Raw genomic sequence first — 26,383 nt, 5'->3', positions numbered from 1 at the left:
TGCTATGGCCTGGCCCACATACTCCTTCAGCATCCACTATCCCTCACACTGCCATCTCCAGGCATGGGGAGGAGAACCGAGTGACCAGCGTACAGGATTCTAACACACTGGCTTGCTCCACCACACCACAATGGACAGAGAATGCAAAGGGCCAAAGATAACCTAGGCCAGCTTGGGAAGTTTGCCTGAGTTCGGTGGTGATCTTATAACTTACAGCCAGTAGCTTGTGGAGCCCGTCAAGCTCTAAGTACCTGCTCATATTGAAACCCTTGTGCCTCTTGCACCCACACAAATAGCAACAGGAAGAGGAGATAAGGGTGGCAGCCCAAGGCTCGACATCTTGTCACCCCGAGGAGTTCATGTGACAGCCCACGAATGGGAGAGCCTCACGGGAGGACTAGCTCCCCCTGCCTGCCTCTTCCTTGCTTGCTGGTGAATGGGGCAGCTGCCCTCAGGGCAGACACAGCAGACTTGCAGAGCAGGAGTGATGTGGAGGGGTGACCAGGCACTGACTGAGGAGGGCAGGACACCTCATGATGGGTGGTCAGAAAAGGTCCCTGCAACCTGGGTATCCCGCTATGATTTTCTTGTCCCAGAACAACTCAGAACTCGCCACATGGTTAAGTCCTGGCCATCACAGCAGGAGCACAATCAGTTGGGCACTTCCTGCGTGCCAGGCACTAGGCACAGGCCTCACACTGAGTTCTCACTTATTTCTGATCCCAGGCCTGAGAGAGGTGACCTCAGAAGCCCTCACCATATGCAGTTGGTTAATGAGAAGAAATCGTTACAAAGCCAGGAATTGAAGAAATTGTACATTCCCTTTAAACTGTTCATTAAAAAATTTTTTTTAATGTTTATTTATTTATTTTGAGAGAGAGCAAGTGGGGGAAGGGCAGAGGGAGAGAGAGAGAGAGAGAGAGAGAGAGAATCCCAAGCAGAGATTCTCGATGTGGGGCTCAAGCCCACAAACTGTGACATCATGACCTGAGCCAAAATCAAGAGTCACACACTTAACTGACTGAGCCACCCAGGCACCCCTAAACTGTTCGCATTAACTCCAAACACAAATAATTAGGCATTCACCAACCCTGTGTGTCACCCAGGCCTCTTCTTGGGTGTGGGCCCACTGGTTGGTGTTTCCCGTCATCTCTTTTGCTTAAACCACACCTGTAACATCATCTAATTTGCAGCTTTGGTTTCTTTAAGATAGAGTGGAGAACTCAGACATTAATGGAGTAATCTGCATGTAAAAACCTTCTAGAATCTTTTATGATCATCTCACTTTTTTTTTTTTTTGAGACTCACTTTTGAGTCTTCCTGAAGCAATCAACTTTGTTTTCATAAGGAATTAAAAAAAAAACCCCACAAAACTCTTCTCACATCTAATTGGCTTACCTAATAGCTAATTAACTTGCATAATTATAACAACAAACATAACAGGCACACATAGGTTTGGAGGCCAGCATCTGGCTGTTGGCAAGCTCACAATTCAGCTGGGAGAAAAGGAAGAGGCTTTGAGGGGCGGGGCTTGTGGAGCCTGGAGCTTCAGGGGGTGTGTGCCCTGGTGGGTGCAGCCCCGATTCAGGGTGGGTCAGTTGTGAGGCTCTGCTGCCTCATCATCCTCATTTTACAGGCTCACAAGAGTGAAAGGAAGGATCCATGCGCACAAAGAGCAGTTGTAGTCCTAGCTAAGGAAGGGGCAGAGCTGCATGATTCCAGTGCGTGGTTCTTTCCACTGCCACCCAAGCCACACTCCTGGCCTCTAGAGATTCTGTAATATATGGTCCACCTCTGGCCTTTTTCTTCTTTCAGGAAGCCAGAGGGACGTGGTCTGCACCAACCAGCACAGGCTCAGTCAGGCTCCAGGTGGGGTTGCGGGTGGGCAACTTCCCCCTGGTTCTTACTGGATCCTCTCTATGGTCTTAATTATGTCTAAATCTGACTTCTCTTCACCAGAGAGGGCTTTTTAGAGCACGATGTCATCCTTGCCTTGTCATCCTTGCTGAACGACCCTCAGTCAGCCTGTCGGAAGAACCTGCACCTGGCGTTCAAGCATGTGGCTCTGCTACCTTCAGGTAGGCTCTCAGTGGGCACTCAGGTGGCCCCTTGGTCTCCACTCTAGGTCACTCATGTGCCCTGCTGCAGATCATGGTCTAAAGCACGTTTTTTTAAAAAAGTTATAATTTTATTAAGATACATCATACATATCAAAAAGGCACAAATCATACATGAAGGTTTTATTACATTGTACCAAGTGGACATGCCATGGAATCGCTACCCAGATTAAGAAATTTGTACATATCACCACCACTCTGAAAACTTCCCACATGCCCCATACCAGTTTCTACCCCTCATCCAAAGGTGAACAGTATCTTCTATTCATAAGACCATAGATTATGCCTTTTCTTAAACTTTACATCAGTGGAAACATATAGGCTGAAATATTTTGTTTCTAGCTTTCTTTTTGCTCAACGTTTTATCTCTGAGATCCACGTATGGTTTTTGCTGATTTGCACTGGAGTATGGTATTCATGTTATATGAGTATACGATTCCAGTTTATTTATCCACTCTGTTGCTGACGGACATTTGAATCATGTCAAGTGTATGGATACCAAGAATAGAGTGTCTGTAAACATCCTTGTGTCTTTTGATGGATGCGTAGAGGCATTTCTTTTGAGACATACCTAAGAGTGGAATTGCTGGGGATAGGATAAGTTTATGTTCAGCTTTAGAAGGTACCACCAATGGTTTTCTAAAATAGTTACACCAATTTACACTCCCACTAGCAGTGTCTTAGAGTTCCACACGCTCTCTATCCTCACCCACACTTGATCTTTCCTGGCTCTTTATTTTAGCTATTTTTGTGGGTGGGTGTGTGGTAGTATCTCATTTTGGTTTTAATTTGTGTTTCCCTGATGATTATAGCCCTGTAAATGTCTTCCTTTGTGAAGTGCCATATCATGTTTAAGGATTAAAGAAGGCCTGCCCCAAAGGCCACTCTACCCTCAGGCTCAAGGTCCCCTTCACCTGACTGTTTCTGCTAATTAGATGCAGAGTCCAGGGTGATGGCCACCTACCTGCTGCAGCTCGAGAGTTGAGATCTTGTGTCAGAATGACATTGCCTTGTCACATGGTGCAATGAACATTTTTAAATGGGGGGCTTATTCCAAGAGGCATGATATCAAGGTCTTCAAGGGGGTGCTTTAAAATTAAAGTTGGGCAAAAAGGCATTGCAGCCCAGGAGTGAGACAGCCCTAGGTTCCCTCTGCCCTCCCCCTCGTTCCTTGCATGCCCCTGGATGGATTATTTCCTCATCTCTAAAGTGAGGCTGATACTACCTGCCTCAGAGACCTGAAGTGAAGGCAAGTGAGAAGATGCTTGCCAAGCATGTAGTGTATCACCCTGCACAAAACACGCCATAAACATCAAGTCCACATGTGAGCGCTCTCTGAGTTGAGGGTCCCAGAGAGAGATGACTATGGGATCAGGTGCGGAGAGGTGGACAAAACAGAGCGAGCCCTTGGGGGCCTGGGATTGCTGCTCATCCGGGAGGCACGCCTTCTTCCAGCTGGGCTGGGCATGTGAGACCAGATGACAGAAGCTTCTGGTAGTTTTTTTGTTTTTTTAAAAGACCTGCTTATCCCTGGCCATATCCCAAGCCAACGGAATCTGTTTCTGGGAATGGGCACACGTATCTTCTCAAATGCACCTTGGCTGATTCTCCCTCGAGGCCATGGTTGAGGGCCACTGGAACACTGGGATGTCTATGAAGCTCCAATGCTCAGAGCGGAACTAAGTAAATGCCCTGTGCTCACCATGGAGGAACTCTCCTTGAGGTGTGGAGCTCCCAGCCAGCCCTCTTAAATGATTGTGACCTGTTTAAGCATTCAGGGAAATACAGAGACAATAATAAGAAACATTGAGTACCATCATGGCTTTGCTAAGTCTTAACCTTCTGCCATATTTCATATTTGCTTGATATTTTTGTTTTTAAAAAAAGTAATGACAGTCAAAGCACCCTGTGAAGCTCCCCACCTCCCCACCCAGCACCCTTTCTCCTGCCCTCCCTGGAGCCACCAATAATTTCTGAGTATATTCCTAACGCATGGCTTTATAATTTACCATGAATGTAGTTATTTGGTGATCTTGCCTTGCATGTTTTAAAACTATGTAAATGGATCTTACTGAATGTATACCCTTGCTACTTAGAGAACCTAATGTTATAATTTTGAGATTTATCCAGTTCTGTCATGGGCTCCGTTTTCGTATTTTATCTGTGGCGTGCCCTTCTGGTGTTTGAACAGACGCTTACTCCTGCTCGGCTGATGTGGCGTGCTGGTTGTCTCTGATCCTGAGCATTCCCGCTCAGATTTTCCTAGAGTCCCTCCAAGGCCTCTGCTGGAGGACAGCATCCTTGTGGGGGTGGGAGAATGCATGGCCTTCAGCTTGGCCAGATGCTGCAATTGCTTCCCAGCCCACCCTCCTCCAGCCGGAAGAGAGCCTGGTGCACATCCTCACCAGCAACCTGATGGTGTGCTGTGCTGTTTCACTGTTGTGTGGCTTTGCCATCCCCTGTGACTGGGAGAGGCGGCATCTTTCCTCTGCCTGGCGCCACTTGTGTCTCCTCTCCTGCCCAGTGCCTCCCCGGAGCCTGAGCACATTCTGTTGAGTTGTTTTTCCATTTCTTATTGATTTGAGGGAGTGTTTCATATATCCTGGATTCCAACCCTTTGGTGGCTACATACACTGCAAATACCATTTCCTGGGTTGTTTGCATGGCTTTTCACTGTTTATTTGCTTATTCATTGGCCCAGAAGTTTTTCATGTGTGTGCATGTGTGTGTGCATGTTTGTGTTTGGTGCTGCTTAAGAACTCATGAAGATAGTCTGTCCTATTTTGTTCTAAAAGTGTAAGGGTTTTGCTTTTTACATTTAGCTGGTGAAGGTACGTGAATTGGATTTTTGTTTGTTTCTAGGTCTTCTTGTATAGCCCTTGCCGGTCCTACACTGTCTCGATTACAAAAGCTCTATGGTGATCTGTGTTCTGGTGGGAAGGGCCCCGCCCCATCTCCTTCCTGCAAAGTTGTTCTGGAATCCACAATCGCTGGGCCCACCACGAGGAGTAGGGGGGCTGTGGTTCTGACAAGTCTGACTGGGGGCCCCAGCAATGAGCCTCGGCCTTCTGTCACAGGATCTCTTGGCTGCTACTCCTTGTCTCTGGCGTGTCTGGAAGGGAGGCCTGGGACACTCTGGTGAGGAATGTGCAGTCGTGGTGGGTGGGGGTAGCTGGAGGGAGAAAGGGAGACACACAGTGTGCCAGACACCGCAAGAGGTCTGCCTGGGGGAACTCAGCACGATGGCTTCTGGGTTAGACAGTATGGCTGTGTCCTAGGTGGTATCCTCACTGGGCCACTGGGTGGGGTGAGTGGATCCACTTCAGTGGTCCCACTCTTAACCAGGGTGTGGCCTTGGGCAGTAACATAGCCTGTCAGAGCCTCAGCTTCATTACCGAGCACAGGAATATGTGTGCCTCTGTGGTCTGCTGGGATAGTCGGAACTCAGACGGCTCTCCTACTGGTGGTCATTGGTATGGGTTTTCTATCCACTGCCACACCAGAAGGCACCCTCTGCACCTGGCAGAGTGCCTGGCACTCAACAAATGTTGGCATTTAGGTTTTATGCCGTATTTTAAAGGATCATTTGTCAGTTATTCGCCGCAATTCACTTCCTCCCTTCCTTCATTAATTACATAGTTATGTGTTGGGCCCTTGCTCTGTTCCAGCCACTGTGTCTCACTTGCTTCGTCTGTAGTGTTGGGTATCTGTGGGGGGGAAGTAGGTCTTCCCTGAGTCCTTGGTGTCTGGCCAGATCTGGCCTAGTGTGTGGTTTCCCAGAGTAACCAGCAGGGGGTACCACAGGATCGATGACTGCCTGACAGAGCCTGGCTGTCAGGCCCCAGGGTGGTGCAAGTCAGGCACGGGAGAAACCAGGATTGGAGAGGCAAATACCACGCAGAAGCTTCCAGGCCACGTTCCCTGTCAGCCGGGCCCTAAGTGACCGCTGGGGATTCTGGGGGAATCTCTGTTCCCTTGTTTCTGCTAACCGCACACAGAAACAGGTCTCATTTTGTGGCCAGGCGTTCTGTAGGAGAGAACTCTAATGCCGAAATTGAGGATTCTTCTGTAACTGGACTTTGGGATGCAGCTGAATAGTACCGCGGACCTGGAAGTGTCTCCCTACCAGCCCCACTGGCTATGACCCAGGCCCCTTGGGTCCTATGACAGTGGCCTGGAACCAGGGTGACTGGGTGTACCTGTGAGACTGGACTGAACTCTGAGCTGCTGGCCCAGCTGTGGCAGAACCACGGTGTGGGGACTGCTGTGTCCCCTACACACTGTGTGCACCCTGGGTGAAGCTGTGAGGGTTAAAACAGGTGTCCCTCCCTACCCAGAGGAGAGCACCATCTGGGGAGGGAGCTAGGGATGTGAGTCCTCTCCTGTGGACACTGGCTCTTCAGCTTCAGAAAGGAGCAGGATGGGCCTGGGGAGGGACAGGGCATGCCAGGCATGAAGTTGGATGCTGTTTTGATCTTGGCAGTTTTGAGGTGCAGGGGAACATCAGAGCTGAAGCCGTGGGAATAGCAGAAGCCTAGGGATAGGGGGTGCTGGAGAAGCAAAACAGGATGTTCTCACCCTTCCACAGTGTGCCTCAGCCAGGCAGCCTTAGCCAGGCAAGCTGCTGCACCCCTTTCTCTCCTTGAAGGCTGCCTTGGGAGGTGGCCCAGAGTAGCCTCCTGCTCCTCCTAGCCCTGACACCACAGAGTACAGGATGGGGCTGGCTGCCTCAGGGGGGTGCGTCTTTCCTTTCTCACCTGCCTTTAGGATGGGATGCACCCGGCCCCAGGCACATCCTCAGCCTGACAGTCCTTGGTGGGCAGTTGCCTCCTTCCCAGACTTAGCAAAGGACGATGCCCACCAGTGGGGACACTGCCCACCTGGTTCCCAGCCTGGTGCACCTGCATGATGCCTCCCCTCCTCACCCTCTGCACACATTTGCCTGCTCCAGCCGGAAGAGTCTTTCCCTGTCTGGCCTAGTCAAGGCTGGCCACTGTCCCAGCAGCTATCCTTGTGGTCTCTCTGGGGGTGGGCCATCTTTCTCAGCCTTCTCTATGAGGTTTTTGTAATACACCCAGGCGGTTTGGGACAGCTTGTTACACAAAGAGGGTCAAGGCTTTCCGGTGCATGCGCTGGGCAGTACCAGCTGGCCCCTGGCCTTGGACCTACCTCAGCACTGAAGCCCCTCGCCCAGCTCATCTCTTAGTGAGGTGAGCCCCCAGGGTGCCATCCAGCCTTGGTGGGGCCCCCTTGTCCTCATGGTGTACTGCACCCCTCCCTAGCACCTGCCCCTGAGTCAGCAGACCTATAGCCCATGCCTATTTGTCCTAGATGGCCAGGGCCTTGCATGGGCTCCAGGGAAGATGGACAGATGGAGCACTGCCCCTGGGGTCCCAGGCCTGGTTGGGTCACTTGCTACACAGTGTGATGCCAGGAAGTCATTCCCCCTCCTGGTCTCTGCTTTCTCCTCTATAAAATCGAATCAGTAATCTCAGTGTCCTGAGAGTGGAGGAGGCTGGGATCTGACGAGTGGGTACGGGGCTCAGCGCAGGGCCATGTGGTGTGCAGTCACTGAGGGGAGCTGGGGTTATTGTCACTGACCCATCACACTATCTTGGACGACAGAGAGAACTACAGGGGAGGATGGCAATACCCCCATGAGCCCACAGGGCACTGTGCCCTGTAAGAGAGTGTCTTTGGCCACATGGTGGGACCTGGGTTGTGCTTAGTCACCTATAGAAGGCAGGACTGGGCCAGGCCTTCCTGCACAGGTAGAGCCTCTCCCCTTAGGATTGTCTTCCTGTCAACCCTGACCTCCTCTCACTGGTCCCTCTGCTGCTGGTCCTAGAGCTCATTTCCCTCTGGCCAATGCCACCATTGGTGGACCTTTCCTGGGCCTTTCTTTGGCTTAGCATGTGCCTTCTCCATACTGGGAACTGTTTGGGCACAGTAGAGAAAGGAGGTGGGTCAGAATGTGCCAGGTACCCTTCCCACCTTGCCCTGGAGTGAGCACTTTATGCAGTAGAGTGTGGGAAGGAGGGGACATGCAACACCCAGAAGGCTGAGCCCCGAAGGATAGACAGTTCTTGGACTTCAAGGGTGGGGTAAGGCACATGAGCATGATTAGCAGAACAAGAGGCGGACATAGCATGCCCACGAGAGGAAGAACCAGCACAGACAGAGGGTGACTAGACTTATCGTGGGGATCATTTCATAACATATATAAAAATACTGAATTATTGGGGCACCTGAGTGGCTCAGTTGATTGAGCATCCGACTTTGGCTCTGGTCATGATCTCGTGGATTGTGAGTTCGAGCCCTACATCGGGCTCTCTGCTGTCCGCGCAGAGCCCGCTTCAGATCCTCTTTCCCTCTCTCTCTCTGCACCTCCCCTGCCCCCACTCTCAAAAATAAACATTAAAAAAAACCTCTCAATCCCTATGATGTATACTTGAAACTAAGAGGATTGTACGTCAATTATACTTCAATAAAAACAGTCAGCCCATGAAATGAAAAAAAAACCTCACTGAATGCATGGTCTCCAAAATGTGGAAGAGAAGAATATAGAACACATACTTATCAGAGTTGATGAAAGGAGGCAGGGAGGGGTAGTTCATGTAAGTTTAAAAAAAAAAAAAAAAAGCAATGCAGATAGATTGCAGCAGAGGGCGGGACACTGAAGAGTCTGCCCACTGGGCTCTGGGGACCAGGCTCTGGGAACTGGGAGGACTGTCCCAGGGAAGCCACCTCCCATCCCTGAGCACATCAGGAGAGAAGGCAGAATCCTTCTATTTTCCTTCTATCTGTGTATTTTTAGGTGAAGGATGCTCGTGGTGAAATTACTGCTCTTTTCACAGTTGGCATTAAAAGCGTAAAATAAGTCTCAAAGATTTTAAGTCACACGCTATTTCTTCTTATACAAAAGTCCCCTTGGGTTTTTGCTGTTTGGTGATGTGGGAAGGCGTGAAGGGAATCCCCACGAGGCTCGTGGTGGGGGAGGGAGAAAGCCCAATCTGTATGTGTCTGCACGCTGTGTGTCTGCGTGTGTGCGTGCGTGTTCATCTCCACTTGCTGGTCCTCAGGGCTTTGTGTGGGTCCTGCATTTGAGGAGGAGGTGCAGAGTGGCTCTGGGCTCCCCATGGGATGCTGTCTGTCTGGTGCAGAATGATCAGGGGCAGAGCCAGACAAGAACCCCAGGCTTGGGAAGCCCTTGCCTCTCTGTTCCGCCAATCCCTGACCTTGACCTTGGACACCTTTTCTCATCTGTAAAATGGGGCACAGCTAACAACCTGCTGCCATAGAGATGTTAAAATAATCTGTAAGGAGCCTAGTGCAGGCTGAACAAAGTTGCTTGACTACTAACTAGTGCTTTCCACCACACGGAGATGCCTCTAACCACACAAGCCAGAGTCGGCAAACGGTGGGATAGTGGGGGGGACCCCTCCTCCCCACACCTTGCAGGACCCACCCTATACTGTTGGGCATTGTCAGCACCCTCCAGGCTCTCTACCTTTTCCACTCTGTGGGGATGAGTCTGACTCTGGCAGAGGTGTCTTTAGGGTATGACGGGTCTGGGTGTTGGTGCAGCCTGGGCCATTGCTGGGCAGGGGTCTTGGAGCCACCATCACCCCTGAACCTCAGCTCCTCCAGACACAGGGGCCTGGCAGGCCTCCCCCTGTCTTGATTTCCAAACGATTCTGCCTAAATGTGTGGGTTAGGGGAGAGAAAAAGCACCCTGGGCACGGAAGGTGTCTCTGGGCACCCTCCCAGATGTCAGCCACACACATACAGCACATCAGGACAAGGCTCAGCTCATTCAGGGTATTTTATTTTCTTAAAGTAGACAATCTTTAACTTTCATACAATCACCAGCTCCTCTTTCCCTCTGTACATCTCTTAAAGTCCTTGGCTGTGATTCCACACACTGACCTTGGACATATAGGTACCGAACAGAGGCTAAGAGAAAAGGAGATTTGGCAAGGGCTCTGGCGGTGCCTTCCCTCTCAACAGCGGGGGTTCATATTTACATGCGGCCCTCGGCCAAGGTCCTTTCATGATGGTGGGTGCCACAGGCCCTGGGACATGAAGGGCCAGAGTGCGAGGTCCCAGCAGGGCCTCCCTCAGGCTACAACGCTCGCTGAGCCTTCACAGGACTTGTAGCTGCTCTCAGCCCATCTCAGGTGTAAGGTGTGCAGGGGCCAGGGCCCCATCTCTTGCTTCCCCTTCCTCCACTTGCAAAGCCAATGGATAATTTACTCTTTAAATACCAAAGACATTTAGCTATTGTTCATTCGCTCCTAGGTGAAGAACCTTCTTTAAATACATCACATTTATTTTCTGAAATAAAAACGAAGCAGAAATCGCACCAGTAACAAGAGGACGCTGCACAGGCTTATGTACAACGCGGCCCCGCGAGGCTGCCACAGGGCGGCCGTCCGCCCCAGTGTCGCTCGGGAGCAGAGGGACAGACTCATCCAGATAACAACTTTTACACTCAGCAAGCCAGACACAAAAAGGACCACCTGAAAAAAAAATATGTTTTGAAAATCTGCATTTTAAAAAAGAATACTCAACTGCATTTGAAATTTTCCATATTTCTGCGAAACACCACGAGATTTGGCCAAAAAAAAGGATGTCAGAGAAGAAAAACCAGGTTTTGATTTATAAAACATCAGACTAGTAGAAGAAAAGCTGGAACCCAGCTGGCCTAGTTTGAAACAAATCGTGCCACTCATGTTATTGTGTGGATTTTTGCTGCATATTTTGAAGCTGTTTAAAAAGAGCTGTGAGTGGCTAGAGGTCTGGTTAGTGCTGTTATCTGGCCTTGCACCCTGGTTCCAGAACGAACGTGGTACAGAGTAGGCCAGCAGTAGGCGTGGCCAGCAGGGAAGGCGCATGGACCCTGCTCTGGTCCTCCCTCCTGGTCAGCAGCAAGGTCCCCAGTCCCAAGCTTGGGCAGAGCTGGCTTCCTCCAGATGACCCAGCCGCCTCTCCTCATAGTCCCACGAGGACCCCCATGCAGAGCGGGGCCGGCTCGGGAAGGCAAAGTGAAGGGGGCAGAAAGGGCTCATAGTGAACGTGGTGACAACTGCTTAAGTCTTCAAGAGGCCTCAACGCTTTGGGGAACTTTGCCATCTCCAGACTGTGTGTGTGCATATATGTGTGTGTGTGTGTGTGTGTGCGTGTGTGTGTCTACCTACCTAGCAATCTATCCATATATATTTATGTTTGCGGAAATGTGGGGGCCAAGGAGGTGGAGGGCCGGGGGGGGGGACATTTTTCAGGTCCCCCGTTTTCTGCCCCTAGGCTGGGTCTCCCTAGCACGAGTCGGGGTGTGACACCCCAGGGGTTTCGCCACAGGCAAACTGGCCTGCCCAGCTCCTCAGCAAAGGCCTATGTACTTGAGATTGTTCTGTATGATGACGTCTGTCACCGCGTCGAAAACAAACTGGATGTTACTGGTGTCGGTGGCGCAGGTGAAGTGGGAGTAGATCTCCTTGGTCTCCTTGTTGCGGTTCAGGTCCTCGAACTGCCGCTGGATGTAGACAGCGGCCTCCTCGTAGGTGTTCTGGCCCTTGTACTCAGGGAAGCAGATGGTGAGCGGGATGCGCCGGATCTTCTCCGCCAGCAGGTCCTTCTTGTTCAGGAAGAGGATGAGTGAGGTGTTGATGAACCAGTTGTTGTTACAGATGGAATCAAAAAGGCGCAGGCTCTCTGCCATTCGACTCTGCAGGCAGGAAAATGCTGGTGTTAATCAGGGGATGCAGCAAGGAAAGGCCCTAGACCCACAGCCCTTCAGAGAGAAAGGCCCCTTGGGAAGGTCTCCCAGCCCAGCACTGGCCCTGCAAAATTCACCCTTTTATTGGGAAGTCTTCCTCTGCGAAGCCAAGTCTGTCTTCACCTGCCTCCCACGGGCTCTGGAGCCCCTACAGTGGCTGGCACCGCCCTCCGCGCCCTGACACTTGTTAGTAATGGGCACTTCTGCTTCATTGGTGCTTCCTCTGTGGCTCGGGGCTGCTCCATGGCCTCCCTTAGCGGCAGCGACCTGGGCAACTCCAAGCTCATAGCTAAGGGCCCCATCCCCTGCCATCCCACGCTGGCTCAAGTCCCTCATGCTGCCATCGCATCTCCCTCAATGTGAGCGTGGCCAGCTTCCTGCCCAGCCAGCAGCTCCGGCCCGCTAGGGCTTGGGCCAGTCCTCTAAGCCTCAATCCTGCCACGTGGTGCTGTCAGTCCTCAGCCAGATCTGTAAACTAACAGCCTGTGCTTCCAAAACCGAAGGCTCCAGTCTAGAGAGCTGGGGAAGGCTCAGGCCCCTCTGCCCCGCCCAGGTCATGGCGCTCATGTGAGGACAGAGGCCTACCAGGCTCAGTGACCAGAGTGTGGCAATGGCCCTTATTTACCCCCTTCTTTCTGAGGACCTTAAATGGGTTGTAGTAACTGAGTTTTTAGGGAACATAATGTATTTGTCTGACTCCCAAACTCACCACTCACCATTTCCACAGAGAACTGACAATTCTAGCTTCTAAAAAGAACTGCTGGTGAGTTACTATGGTGAAAGCTGCCCCTCGTTTTAAAAAAAAACAAACAAGCCAAATGTCCGAACAAAGCCTGGAACTAGTTTAGTTTAGATCCAGGGTGTCGGAATTAAGGACTTTCTGACTAGATTATATCACCGGTGACATGGTAACAACAAAGGAAGCTGCAGCTGGTGCTGATGGTGTGGCCATGGCATGCCAGTTTGTTCAGTCCTTACACCTTCTGATTCTCATTTTACAGATGAAGAAACTGAGGCTTGGAGAGGCAGGAAATGTGCTCCATGTTCCACAACCAGGAGCTCAGGCTCACTTGGAGGGTGGATGGGCAGCACTGTTGGACCCAAGTGAGATCACCCCAGGTGGGGCTGTCCAGGAGGATGCCACAGTGAAACCTTGCTCTCCCAGAGATCCTGAATTGTCTGAGATACATGGTCTAATAGCATCAGCGCTAGGAAGGAACCAGGTTGAGTGGGGAGAGGATGCCCAGAGGTACTTGTCATTACTCTCCAACCTCAGAGAAGCGGTCTTCAGATCCCATATTCCACCTTGGAGAAGAGGTTTTCCAAAACCAATCTTGTGCCTTCTTTAGAATGAGCTAAGAAATACCAGAAACCCTGGAAAGTGGGTGGTTTCAGGTCTTGGGGAAGCAGGGGCGGGGGGGACCCTTCTCCAGAGAGAAACAAGATGCAGGATTCCCATCCCCAGCAGTGCCTGGAGGAGCCACATGATGTTCCCAAAAGTGAATAAGTGGTGGTCTAGGAATGTCACATTCTGCTGGAGACTAATTAGCTCTAATGGATTTCTGGAAGCCACACTGTAAAGCCTAACAGAGCTATCAATTCTCACAGGAATGATGTCATAATCAGGGGCTGTGCTTCTGACCCCAAACTTCACATCAGATAAATAACAGAAACAGTCATTAGCACGTATGCATGAATTCAATGAGCAAACACTTGCTGAGCATGCCCTAAGGGCCAGTGACAGGCCCCAGCTCTCATGTCAGGTGATGGAGCCATGACAGGTGCCCAGGACTCAGAGGGGGACGGGCTGGCCACCAGCAGGTAGGACCCAGCAGGCCAGTTCCCAGGGTATGGAGCTGGTGTTCATGGAGTGGGGGCCAGGCAGAGAAGCCAGGACACAGCCAGGCTCTTAGAATGGGTATCTGCTGGGTCACCTGGGGTGAGAAGCAAGGTAGCCCTCATACCTGGTCCAAGCCCAGCAGCTCTGGGCAGGCTGTAGAGTCTGGGAAGTGGAGGGGCAGGAGAGTGTTCTCAGCATGCTGAAACAGCGCGTATGTGCTGGCCGGTGCTCATGCCGAGGCCTCTGCTGGTCGGTCCTTTGAGGGCAGGCCCTGTGTGGCACTGAAGGGGTCAACGGGCCACATGGCCCCTCCCACCCCATGGCCATCTCAGTTGCTCTTCCTGTTCAATATCCACCCCAGGTTCCTGACTTCAGCCCCAACTGACCAGTCCTTCCTGTCCCATGTGAACCTCTGCCCCACAGACAGCTCTTGGAAGACTTTTTGGTCCTTAGACATCTCTCTGAGCCTCATGTTCCTCTGTACTTGAAAATCTGGGAACTCAGGCACTTTCCTCACAGGGCAGCCATGCCCTTGGCAGTGCCTCACAAACGCTCATAGGATCGCTACTGCCTAGGACCACAGAACAGGAGTCTCCTTCTTGCTTTTGTGTTTTTTGGGGGCTCAGGTTTCCTGCTTATCTCTCTTCCTTGGGATAAATCATGGGTAATCACGCTGGCCATCATTTACACACCTGCGAGGTGATAGGCATCAAAGAATAACCACAAAACCTCTATCTGTGTAGATGCCCTGCCTGCATGGGCCCTGCCAGGCAGGATTCAGCACAGCCTGCAGAAGGCACTGACTGGGTACTGGCTTGTAGAAACGCATATGACCTTCAGAGCTTGTGAAGCACCAGGCTAGATGCTGCACTCCACCTGTTATCCCCTACTGCTCTCTGGGTGCTCATGGCCCACAAGGGGTGCCACTTGGCCAGGGCCCCCTGTAACTGCAAATGAGGCCCCTTGGCTGAGGAGAGCTGGTGACAGTGGGCAGAGTGGAGCTGGAGTCCCCTGGCCTTTTGACTCGGTGCCCTCAGTGCTACTGTCACTGTGGTGTGCTCACTCCTTCATTCCAATCGCTCCCAGGTGGGCAGAGCAGTGTCCTGACACCTCAAAGCATAAATCATTGAAAAAGGAACGTGCTATTTTGGGCTGTAACTCTGGAAACTGTGTGAAGCTTGCATGAGTGTGAGTATGGGAGGAATGCCACTGGTGTACTTCCCCGCCCAGCTTCCAGGGCCTCCCTTCCCCTCCTCTCCACCTTCTGCTCGCTATGGCCTCACCTAAGACCCCTTCTTCCTGGAAGCTCCTCTACTTCCGCCCCCATATCCCTGTTCACCTCGCAGCAGCACATGTCTGGCTATGCATCCTGCACCAGGGTAAAGTCCCAGCCCCTCAGTCTGGCCTTTAGGGCTTCCCCTGGTACCTCTCGCTACAGCCCTCAGTAGGTATGCACAGCCTGGACACCAGCTGTGGCCCCATTCTTCTGCTCCTCGGCCTGGGTGGGGCTCCCCCATGTCGCTTAGTTCCCCTGTGCCTCTGCCCACTTGGTATCATGGGTCAGAGCTGCTGCTGAGGGCCCCAAAGGTGGTAAGAGAAAACTGGGCACCATCCTCTTGAGGTCCAACTGGGCCGCTGGGCCCCTATGGCAAATGAAGGCAGGGGCAACTTTGGGATCATCGCTAGTGTATCACCCCTTGTCCTGTGAAACTTCCATTAGCCTGACACAAACATCCTCTTGGACCCAGAATCTGAGAGGCCACCTCTGCAGCCCATGGCTGTGCTGTGAGCAGGAGGCTACAGATTTCACACATGGGGAGATGGGGGCCCCGACAGGCTGACTCCCAGGGCTCAGTTAAGAGCCCGGTATCTCCAACAACCGCTTGCTCTTCCAGGAAGAAGCCCTTCTTGCCTTTACCGCTCCAGCTGCCAGTGGAGCAGTCATGGTTGTTTCACCCAGGAGGAAACGCACCCACTAGCAGCTGCCTGCAATGCCAGCCGGGGGCTCTGAGGCCCACCCAGCTCTCCCCAGGGCCTGCTCACCAGCAAAATGGCACTTTCTAGGAGTCTGGGATTTGTCTGCGCATTCATTTATATAAATAACATGGAGCAGATGATTCCCATCAGAAGCTTATGCAGTGGCGGGAATCTTACCGCCCAATGGTGAGAAATCAGTGATTTGCAACAAACCATGTCAGACAGCAAGAGGCAGTTGGGCGGCTGGATGTAATCCCTGGGGTTTGGTAAAGAAGTAATTTCTTGGCCATTTGCAAAAAGAAAGCTCCTGCTTGGACAGGTCCAAATATACTCAGTGTCACTGAATGAACTTTCCCCAGGGTGGCCTGTGGATGTCACCAGGCTGGACCTAGTGGCCTGTTGCTAAGGAGCTAGCTGGCCTGTGAGTCTGGAGTCTTTGTTCAGTGCTGAACTTGGCAGCAGAGGCCTTCACCAGGCACATGGCTACCATGTGATAGCACCCATGGTCGCCTGGATGGGACCAGCTACATTTTGAGGCCAACAGCCAGGGTGAGCTGGGATGCAAAGGAGAGCCTGCATGTGGTGGTGGTGGTGGGGGGGGGGGGTTGGTACGTTGCCCCTTGGTTCTGATTCTCTATGATGGCTCTCCTCGTGTCACAAAAGGGCTGTCCCCTATCCCTGGTTACAAGTACAGGGTCTGGAGCCAGGTGCCTGGTGTTCACTGTCACCACCGGTGTTTGATGTGCCTTGGACAAGTCATTTCTTCTCTCTGGGCCTGTTTCCTCATCTGTAAAATGGGATGGTCACGGCATTCAATGCCAAGATAACTGTGAGGAGGAATACAGGTGCTGATATGAGAAGAGCCCAGATCTACTGGGCCTTTTCCCATGGCTGCTGCTGCTGCCCACTGGGCACTCTCCCATGCCACTCACTGCCCCTTGCCCCAGCACAGGGCTGTCTGTTGTCTCTTCTCACCTCTCAGTGGAAGACCCACCTCCCTCAAGGAGGCCTGCGTCTTTGCAGTAGGTTCCCTTAGCTTTTTAGTGGGGCACAGGACAGCCCCAAGTGCCAGGCTGAGGACCTCCAGTTACCATCGTTTCCCTGATTTAACAGGTCAGGCCCATGAGCTTTGTCATGACAAGGCAGACTTTGGTTTCCTTGCGTGCTGGCTGGGTGGGAGAGGGCTGTCCCAGAAATCCAGCCTGGAACCCAATCATGGACACTCAGGTACAGCTGCTGCACTTTGCACATGAGGATAATGGGCCCTGCTACAGGCAAAAGGGTCTGTCCAAACGTTTCCCACACAGCCTCTTCCAGAACATCTGCCTCCTACTGACTTGAGAGCTCACTGGCCTGCCTGAGGCAGAGGGGACAGCGGGTGTCCTCCAGCCGTGGTCCTGGGTCCCTCTCTGAGTGAATTCTGGTTCTTTGCATGGCTGGGGCAGGGAGCACTGCTCAGCCCCCTAAGGCACTGTAGTTTCTAGAGGGAGGTAGGGGAACAGGGTAAGGGAGCTGGCTAAGGACTACCAGGTTACCAGCCCAGCCTGCCTTGGGTCTTTCTAACTTGTCTCTCTAGGGGGCTCATTTCAGTCTCCTGCCCTCTCGGGCCATCCTCCCTGCCTCCCGAAGCCTGAGCCAGTTTCTGGTCTCGTGCAGTTTGCCTCCACAGTCTGTGATAGAGAGTGTGGGGTCCCGTGTGCAGCATATCTGCAACTCAACAGGCCTCTGGGGCGGACGAGGGGTGGGGCCTGTTTTTGGAGCTGGGTACCTTACACCATAGCCTGACCAACCCACACAGCAACATACATGTCACTTTCCAGCAGCACCAAACGGTGGGCAGGCAGGCAAGAGAAAGAGGCCCAGGGCCTCAGAGACTCAAGGTCTGACCTGTATCCACCGCACCTCTCCTGATGGCCACCCAGACCTCCGGGTGCCCACAGGGCGGTGCCCTTCCTGTTTTCTCCTCACAGGCCACCACAGGTGTTCTGTTAGGACCCAGGTCCTGTATGTGGTGACTCACTGACCACCACTGGGACTGAGGACTAAGCTGTGGGAAAGGGGCATGGGCATGCTCTGAAACCCTCTCAATTCCCAGATTTATTGATTGAGCTCCTGGGGCAAAAGCTGGACTCCTCAGAGGGGCATGCTGGCCTTTCATGATGTGGGTGCTCTCATCTTTCTCCCAGCCCCCACCTCCACGTCACTCCTTGTTCCTGGTCCTCACCTGCTCCGCAGTACCTTACACAGGCTGTCTCTAGTCTGTGTCACTCTGGGCAAAATGCTTGTCTCTCAGTGCCTCAGCCCCTCATCTGTGAGAAGGTAGTAAGAGCAGCCTCATCAAAAGGTGTGGCTTTTAATGGAGAAAACGCACACAAAGACTCATACGGTTTCCATCATTGGTTGTGGGGCCCTGGGTCCTCCACCTGTCTCTTGGGCCTTGAGGCCCCATCTAGCTGTCGGGTGGGCGGAGCCATAGGCATGCTGCATGGCCCTTGTCTAGATACAGGCGCTTAGCCAACCTTGCTGCCTTGTTATTATCACACAGGTCCCCCACTATTCTGTTCCAAGAAGGGGTAGGCTGTATGGATGCTGCTCCTTGCTCCCTCTGGGGTCCCGAGAAAGTGGGGTCCCCACACTACAGGTGGCCTTGGTTTCCATACCAGCTCCCAGCTCTGTAGTCCTCCTGGGATACTGGTCCAGTCCACCCTGTTCCCAATGCCCTCTTCTCTTATGTGGACACACATTCTGGGGGTGGGTGGGACCAGCACCTCCTGACCCTCCAGGGTCACACTGGTTTTGGGCAGCCATATGCAAATGCTGACTCATGCTAGACATGCCATCAACTAGACCCTTGGAACATGGGGAAGGCCAAATGGGGGCCTGCCTGTATTGATGGGTAAATCTGAGTGGGGGATATGCTAGGAGGTGGTAGCATGTGTTATGTTGTGTGGTTGGGGAAGGCTCTGTGCTGACCCGTCCTGTCTCCTTGTCTGCTCACTCTTCACCAGGTTCCCACTCTCCAGGGTCCGGCACAGGGCTCACTGTGGTCACAGCACAGGGCACGGCCAGCTGGTATCCACAGAGGTCTCCAGCTTTAGACCTCACACAAAATGCAGGGGATGTCAAGGTTTCAACTCTTCCCAGCACTAGCCTGAACCCTAGGGTCAAGTTGACCTGGAAACTTCGGCCTGTCAACACTTCAACACCCCTTCACTGCTGAGCCCCTGCAATCCTCACTCCTTCCTTATCTCCCTGGTAGATCCTCTCTAGGTGCCCTTTTGCATGAGATGCTGTTCTAAGCATAAGGGAGACAGAGAGGAGAGTCAATGGTTCTGTCATCAATGAGCTTGTCCTGGGCAGGATGGAATGAATGAAGTGGTGTGGCTGTGGAGCGGTCAACAAGGGTCAGAATCCTTGATATGTGAGTCACCAGCTCTCAGCTGTTCTGAGCCTCAGTTTCTCCACCTGTAAAACGAGGTTGAGTAGCATGCCTCCTCACAAGGTGGCTGAGGACTGAAATGTGACATTCAGGGAAAGCTAAGTCCCCATGCCCAGACACTGTGGCTGCTAGCGGCCATCAGGGGTATGACTGAGCCAAAAGAGGAGGCTTCCTGGAGCAGGGGGTATCTCTACCGGGCCTTATAGGGGGTAGGGCTCCAAAAGGAAAAAGGAAGGGCAGGGAAAGGCCCTGGAGTAAAGACCAGCCAAGGCATAGCTGCAGTGTGGGTAAGCTGGGAGGGGTGGTAGAAGGGATGCAGCAGGGGGCCAAGGCCTTGGCACTGGCTCAGCTGGGGCCTCAGAGCCCAGGGAGGCTCTGTCCTGCCCTGGGACTCAGTTTCCTCATCTCTAATATGAGGTCTCAGTTTTGCTATAACCTGGAAAGCTCAAGTCTGCCTGTTGTAGAAAAGCCTGGAGTGTTTGTTCATGGGAACTGTGAATTCGGGTTTTCACACTGGAAGTAAGGCTGGAGGCTGGGCTATGCACATGAATGAATTCCATTCACCATGGATGGAGCCAGCCCCATAGCTGCCCACTCTGCAGCTGAGCCACCGGGCCTAGCCCCGGGCAGCAGAGTGCCAGGTGCCAAGGGCGCCAAGGGCGGGACCTGGGCACTGAGGCTGCCTGGCAGCACCATGGCCGGATGGGCCAAGGGGGAGGTTTCATATGGGGCTGGACATCAAATTGGCACCCTTCACAAAGTAACAGCCAAGCCTCTGGCCCCTCTGGGCTCCCTCTGTGGTGGAAGCTTGGGGGCACCAAAGACGGGGGCTCCCCATCAGCTGGCAGGGCGTGGTGTGAAGGGTGGGGCATTGCTGACCCGGTGAGTGGCATGTCCCAGTGGGCAGTCTGGTGCCCACCCTCAGTGCAGTGCCAACTGCCTCTTCCCGCTGCATCGCCAGCAGAAGCAGGTGAGCCCCGGAATCCTGTGCTCTGGGACTAGTGGGCGGGAGGAGCCTCTGAGACTTCCCTGGCCCATCCTGAACCCTACCAAGGTGAAGTTGGCTTTGCTGTCTCCAGACTTTTCCAGCAGGAATAGGGGGAGTGGGCCCCACCCTCAGACCTATGCCCCAAGGTACTGGCTGGAAGGAGCAAGGGGTGGGTAGGGCCTGTGTTAGGTGTGTTTGCAGCTGTGGACTGGTGTAAAGACGGGTTCTGCCTCCAGAGTAAAACCACTCCAAGGATGGCGTCAGTCACTCAGGGAAACAGCTTATTCTTTGTCTCCAAAAAAGTGGGGCGGCAGGTCTTTGGCGCTAAGACAAACATATGTGTATGTGTCTCTTCCTGTAAAGCTGCAGAGAAGTCTAGAGTGGCCAGGGGATGCTCAGATGGCCCTGCCAGGTGGCTATGAAAACGAGGCTGATCTAGGGATGAGGAAGAGGCCAGCCTGGGCCCAGACTGCAGGCTGCCCATTGGCTCAAAACCCTTTGCTTCCCCAGCCAGTTCATAAGTCCACTGAGGGTCCTCATTCTTCCAGGGTTCAATTCCCTTTTAGGCTCTAGCTTGTCCAAGAGGAGCTCACCCTGGCCTGGATCTACCCTCAGTTTGAGGGGTACAGGCAGAAGGCCTCCCCCGGGGACAGGGTGGTGGTGGCAAGAAACAGAGCAAGAGCCCCATCCTGAGCTGGAGGCCTCCTCACACCGTACCTTGGGGGCTGTCCCTAAGGGAAGCAGTGGAAGAGGGACAGGTACTGTTAGGAGCAGGAGACAGGGTGGGATCTGGGGGCAAGAAGGATGCTAGACCAGCAGAACCTCATCTGGGCACAAGGCCCTGTGCTGTTTTCACAAAGATGCTGTTTGGTCAACGTTCGGATACTCCGCTCTCCTTTCAGAGGAGTTACGGACTCAGTGAGGAACCGGGGTCAAACAGCATACCTGGGCTTCAAGACATCCTTTGCCATTCACCTCTGCTGAGAAGCATCTCCAGCCAACATCCTGCCTGTCTCTACACCCCACCACACCCCACACCGAAATCAGGCAGTGCCCGAGACTTTCTGAGGTGTCCCTCTGCGGCTGGGCTGAGCTCACCTCCCTTGCCTGGTGGGAGCCTAGAGATTTGTGGCTGTGCTCCTGACCGGCGGACAGACGGCTATGCTGCAGGGAAGTCTCTCTTGGTCTTTGCCACTCTCCTTTTGAGCTGGAGGGGGAGGCCACTGTACACACTCCCCTGAACTCAAGAAGCTTGGGATGCAGTTGGGAGGTGATGGTAGGAGGAAGGGATGGGCAGACAGACAAAAACCACTCAGTGAGGCAGCACGACTGCTCCTTCTTGGCAGAGGCCCAGTGCGGGAGCAGGGGGAGGAGGCCTGAGTCATTTCGGCTCATGCCTGCAGGGATGGGGACAGGATGCTCGGAGCTCCCCAGGCAGCCCCAGCTCAAGGTTGTTGCCTGCTGGAATCCATGTTTCTTTACCTTCTTCCCCTGCCGCATGGTATGTGTCCCCTCATTGGAACTGTCTCCCGGAAGGCAGGGCCTGTGGGTTCGGCTCACCCAGGCCTGGATGGAAATCACCATAACTGTGCAGACAAGAGGGCAGATGTGGTTACGGTCCAGCTGCCAACAGGGAGACAGTGGGTAAGGAGGCCTCTGAGTTGCCCTCTGTGCTCACCAAGCTGAGAGCATGGCAGCCCCTGGGGTCCTTCCAAATGCTGAGCTGCTGAGAGTCTGTCATAGCAGCTGCCACCCAGGGTGGCTGCTCCCCTCCCTCTGTTGAGCCGAGTACTCAGATGCTCAGCAGACTCACTGCTGTTTCCATGACAACTGAGGAGAAAGCCTCCACCCTCAGAGCCTCACACAGCAACACAGACCAATGGCAGGAGGCTGCCGATCCTTGAGCTGGGCCAGGAGTCCCTTCCCAGGGGCACACGGGCCTGGCCCTGGCTGGCTGGAATGACCAATATTGTCCATCACTATCTACTTGTTGGGGAGTAGGGGAGGGTCTTTGGGAGCTGAGTGGACCCCACGCTTCCTGAGGGACAGGGTAGTGGACAGAGAAGAGGGGAGGTCCTTCTGTGACCTACTCCTGGCTGGAGCACCCCTGGGTGGAGAGGGCCTCCCGATGGAAGAGGAGGTGAGGTGCTGGTAGTGTCACTGAAGGTCGTGTCACTGATAGTGTCTGGCCCTTGGCAGAGTTAGCCTGTGGCAGTGTTAACCTCAACAATTGACCCTGATGGCTCTGGGCCTTGCTTCTTCCTTTGTGTGGAGGCTACCCTGATGCCTAGATGTCCAGTTCTGTTCATCTCAGAGAAGAGGCTTGTAAGGGGCTCCCAGACATGCCACGGAGGGAAGCCACAGCGGGGTTCTTCCTGATATTTCCATTTTACATAGAAACTGGGGCTCAGAGGGTTAACCTGGCCTGCCCAGGCCCCGCTGCCAGGCCTACCACCTCCATCGCCCAAGGAGAGCCCCCCGTACAACGACAGCCACCCAGGCCTGGCCATCCCCCACTGCTATTGGCCTCAGGAAAGGGGGACGTGTCTGGGGACAGAGCTGGGTGACCAGGGTCACTTCCAAACCAATCTGGTTAGCATTTCCTACTTCTTCCTCCCACAAACCTAAATGCTGCCTTGCCAGACTAGAGAACTGGATTAATGAGGTTAATGAATCCATGAGCCCCTGACAGCTTCTGGAGCCAATGTGCAGGGACAGCACAGAGAGGAGAGCCACCAGGGCAATGTGGGCAAGCCAGGAAGCACTGTTGCTCACCCTCCTCCCCTCCTCCAAGGCATTCAGGACCCCTGGGGTGAGCAGCACTCCCCTTCAGGACAGCCCTGCTTCCCACTGCTGCCAGGCCCAGGTCGGTTGCACCCACCCCCCAAACTTAGGCCCTCAAGGCCCTGGAGATGCGCTGCCCCCATAGCTGTGTGTAAACCCTCAAGATGCCCAGGCTGAGACAGACGGACACAGCCCTGTCCACACATAGGGACAGCAGCTCATGCCCCTCCTTCCCCTCTATCTGTCGCAGCAACTGGGGGCTTCCTCTCCTCAGCACCCCCACACCCTCCCACTTGATGTCTTCCTATCCCATCCTGTTCTCATGTCCCTGGGCCCAGCCACAGGCCTCCCCAGTGTAGGCCATGGTTACCCCTGCTCTCTGACCCTTGGTCAGATGTCCACTCAGATCAGCACCCACCCCTCTTCCATCTGATCCCTTTATCTCTCTGACTTACCAGCTTTAGGGCTCCCTGGGTGGCATGTGTGGATAGGCTGAAAGGGTCAGCAGCTGAACCCTTAGCAAGTCAGGAAGCAACCCTACAGGGTGAGGGCCTGAGTGAGGAGCCCTCAGACTGCTCCAACAGGGCTACCCACCCACTCTGTGGCCAGATCCACGGAGGGCTGCCTTGGTTCTCCTTGAGCTTTACCTTACCCGAGAGCCTTGGGTCCTGCGAGCCATCAGACAGCAGTTACTATGGGCTATCATGCAATGAGTCACAACAGAAATGTGGTAAGTAGGCAATAATGAGAGAAGGCTGGAGGCCCAGTGTCCCACCCACTGAGCACCACTGTTTGGGTGCAGCAGCACTGAGATGCAAGCCCAACCTCCCCTGGCTGCTTCGGCTGCCCTTTTCTCCGGACCTCAGTCAGTCCCTTGGATACACCGTAAGCTCCTACCGAATGTAGTGCGCACTCCTGCCTCGAGGGACAAACAGAGAAGAGCAAGGAGCAGTCCTGGCTTATGAAAACTGAGTCTCCCTAGGGGAAGGACACACATGCCACCAGCTGTCCGGCACCACCCCACGCAAGCTTGAGGGCAGGTGGCACGGAGGGGGGTGTGCCGGCTGGGCTGGGCACTGATGAATGAGCTGATTTCTGCCACTAGAGGAGGAAGCACCCCAGGCCATGGGCACAACCCTAGCAGAGGCCAGGTATGTGTGTGGGGCTACGGTGTGCAGAGGGCCCAGTGTCAGGCTGTGGGCTCTGCCTGCATCCTGTCCCATCGATGATACTTCCAGACACACCTGGAAGCTGTCCACACCTCTCCTTCCCAGTGCTACCATCTCTTGCCAGACTGTCTCCCTGCTTCTGCTCCGTGACTCTGTCATGGCCCTACCACTGCAAAGCCTAACCCTTCCAGTTGCTTCTATCACAGAGGATGATACCATGCTTTCCGCCAGCTCCCTGACTCATCCTGCCCCTCCCCGCCTGAGGGCCTCCACCACTGCTATGCTTTTCCTTCCCTTGGGTTCCCACAGAGAGGACCAGCTCCCCAAGGCCTTCTGTGAGCCCCCTATCTGAAGCACCCCCCCCTAGTCACCACCTTAATTTGCTACACAGCTTTAGGCCCAATTGGATCCTGCTCTTGGTATTGCTCATCATCTGCCATGAACACAGTGCCCGGTCCGTCAGGGGCACTGGTCTCTCCAGTGCCCAGCCAGGGCGGTCTGCTGGACGCAGGGTGATGGCAGCAGGGCCAGATGGTGCACGCTGTCGGCAATCCTATTGGCATCACAGCCGCGTGCGGGGCTGGGGTGGGGTGGGAGGAGCCGTGGGTGCAGAGTGCCCCTGCCCCACAAATGGCCTGCAGGCCTCATACTGCCCCTGGCCTCCTCCCCTGCCCAGGACCCCAAATGTGTGGCAGGGACCACCGAGGACAGCAGGCCTGGGCCTCCCTCCCTGAGACAGGCCTTGTGCTGCCCTGGTCTTTCACAGACAGTTGGCCTGTGTTCTTTCTCACTTCAGCTCAGTTGTCCAGTGGCTCAGTCTGGCAAAACTAGCTGAGTTTGCTAAGTAGGCGCTCTTCCGGCTTTAAAATGATCAGGAACTGCCTGATCCTGTGTCTTGGTGGATGTGGTCTCAGGTTTTATTTTCCTACTTCAGCCCCTTGTGGCCAACCCCAGGGGGTTCTGTGTAGAGGCCCCAGGCCCTGACTCCACTGGTGTGTTCCCATCCACACCTTGTGAGGTGGGTCTGCCTGGCACCTGCTCCTATCACCCCCAGCCTCTGCTGCCACCTGGGGACGGACAGCCCTGGGGCCACACAACTCCCTGGCTAGAGTGGAGATTAGCATGTGACACAAAAAGATTAGCAACTCAGGGTGGCACACCTCATGCCCTTGGACAGTCCCAGGTTTTCATGGGGCCCCTGACCTTCCCATCACCTTGTCCTCTCCTTCTCTTCCCCAGATCCCTCCTGCCCCAGGGCCCAGCTTGCTGCATGTCCAGGCAGGGAGGGAGGGGGACAGGAGGCTCAGAAGTGGCCCATTTTAAAGTGCTCAGCCCTGCAGGCCTCAGGCCAGCAATGGATGGGGCTTCTCTGGGTTGGGGGTGTGTTCCAACCAGTCCAGAAGTCAGAGTCATTGCTTGCCTGTCCCTTTGCCCCCCAATCCAGTGACAATTGCAACGCTCATAGTAACAGCACTGGCCAGGCCTGCTACTCAAACAGCAAAGCCTGTTTAAACAAGATAACAGGCTGCCAGTAAAGCTGAAATTCGGGTCCTAATAGCCTAAAACCCTCCGAACCTGCCAGAAATGGGAGACAGCTACTTCCTGCCTCCCACAGCAGTTCAGCTTTGGACCACCCGCCGCTAATGCTTCTCACCCAGCTCGGCACCCACCCTCTACCCCGCTTCTGTGGGCCATTTTGTCTGCTGGCCCCTGTTTTCCCCATGTATACATGGAGGGGGACTAGGGAGACCCAAAGTAATAGCAAGGGTGGCAGCCTCCCAGTCCCTGAACTCTCATGCCCTGGGCAGGGGAGAGCCATGGGTCCTCCTTATAAGGTGGTAGAGAGAGGGACCAGCTGAGCAGCCTGAAGTTTCCTCATCCGTGTGGTGGGGGCCACACCTGCCAGGGTGAGGGTCTTAGAGGTTTGTGTGCAGGGCCCCATGGCTGCATCTGGGAGTCTAGTCTCTGTCCTCTGACCTGCCTTCGTCTTCCCACCTGGATGTCAGCCCCTGGAGAGAAAGGGCTGGGGCCTGGGTGCCACCGACTCTCCCAGGGTGCCTGCCTGGCACAGGGCTGAGAACCAACGTGCCTGAATACAATTGTGGTCAGCCCAGCTTGCCCCCTTCCATTTCTTCTGTGGCCAACCACAACCCACACAGCCATCCAAGCTCTGAGTGCATGCTGTGCCCCAGCCCCATGGACTGCCCAAACTCCCCAGGAGGTGTGCAAGGGACAAGGGGCCGGGAGCTATGCCACTGGGCCAGCCTGGACCTGGGCAATCTAGGCCACAC

General features: G+C 53.9%; 2 protein-coding genes across 2 annotated transcripts in view; one reads left to right on the top strand and one right to left on the bottom strand.

Annotated features, from left to right (window-relative positions):
• Positions 1–26,383, top strand: part of RSPH14 (radial spoke head 14 homolog) — a 79,439-nt gene that overhangs the window by 4,940 nt on the left and 48,116 nt on the right. The window contains exon 4 of the mRNA XM_030336463.1: positions 1,960–2,078. Within this exon, the coding sequence (XP_030192323.1) occupies positions 1,960–2,078 (119 nt within the window). The remainder of the gene's footprint in view (positions 1–1,959; positions 2,079–26,383) is intronic.
• GNAZ (G protein subunit alpha z) overlaps positions 9,925–26,383 on the bottom strand; it is a 52,893-nt gene continuing 36,434 nt past the window's right edge. The window contains exon 3 of the mRNA XM_030336462.1: positions 9,925–11,844. Within this exon, the coding sequence (XP_030192322.1) occupies positions 11,500–11,844 (345 nt within the window). The 3' untranslated portion in view covers positions 9,925–11,499. The remainder of the gene's footprint in view (positions 11,845–26,383) is intronic.

The sequence above is a fragment of the Lynx canadensis genome, chromosome D3, assembly GCF_007474595.2.
Source record: "Lynx canadensis isolate LIC74 chromosome D3, mLynCan4.pri.v2, whole genome shotgun sequence".
Classification (NCBI taxonomy): domain Eukaryota; kingdom Metazoa; phylum Chordata; class Mammalia; order Carnivora; family Felidae; genus Lynx; species Lynx canadensis.
The sequence above is the reverse complement of the archived record's forward strand: the minus strand, read 5'-3'. Positions and strand labels throughout refer to the sequence as shown.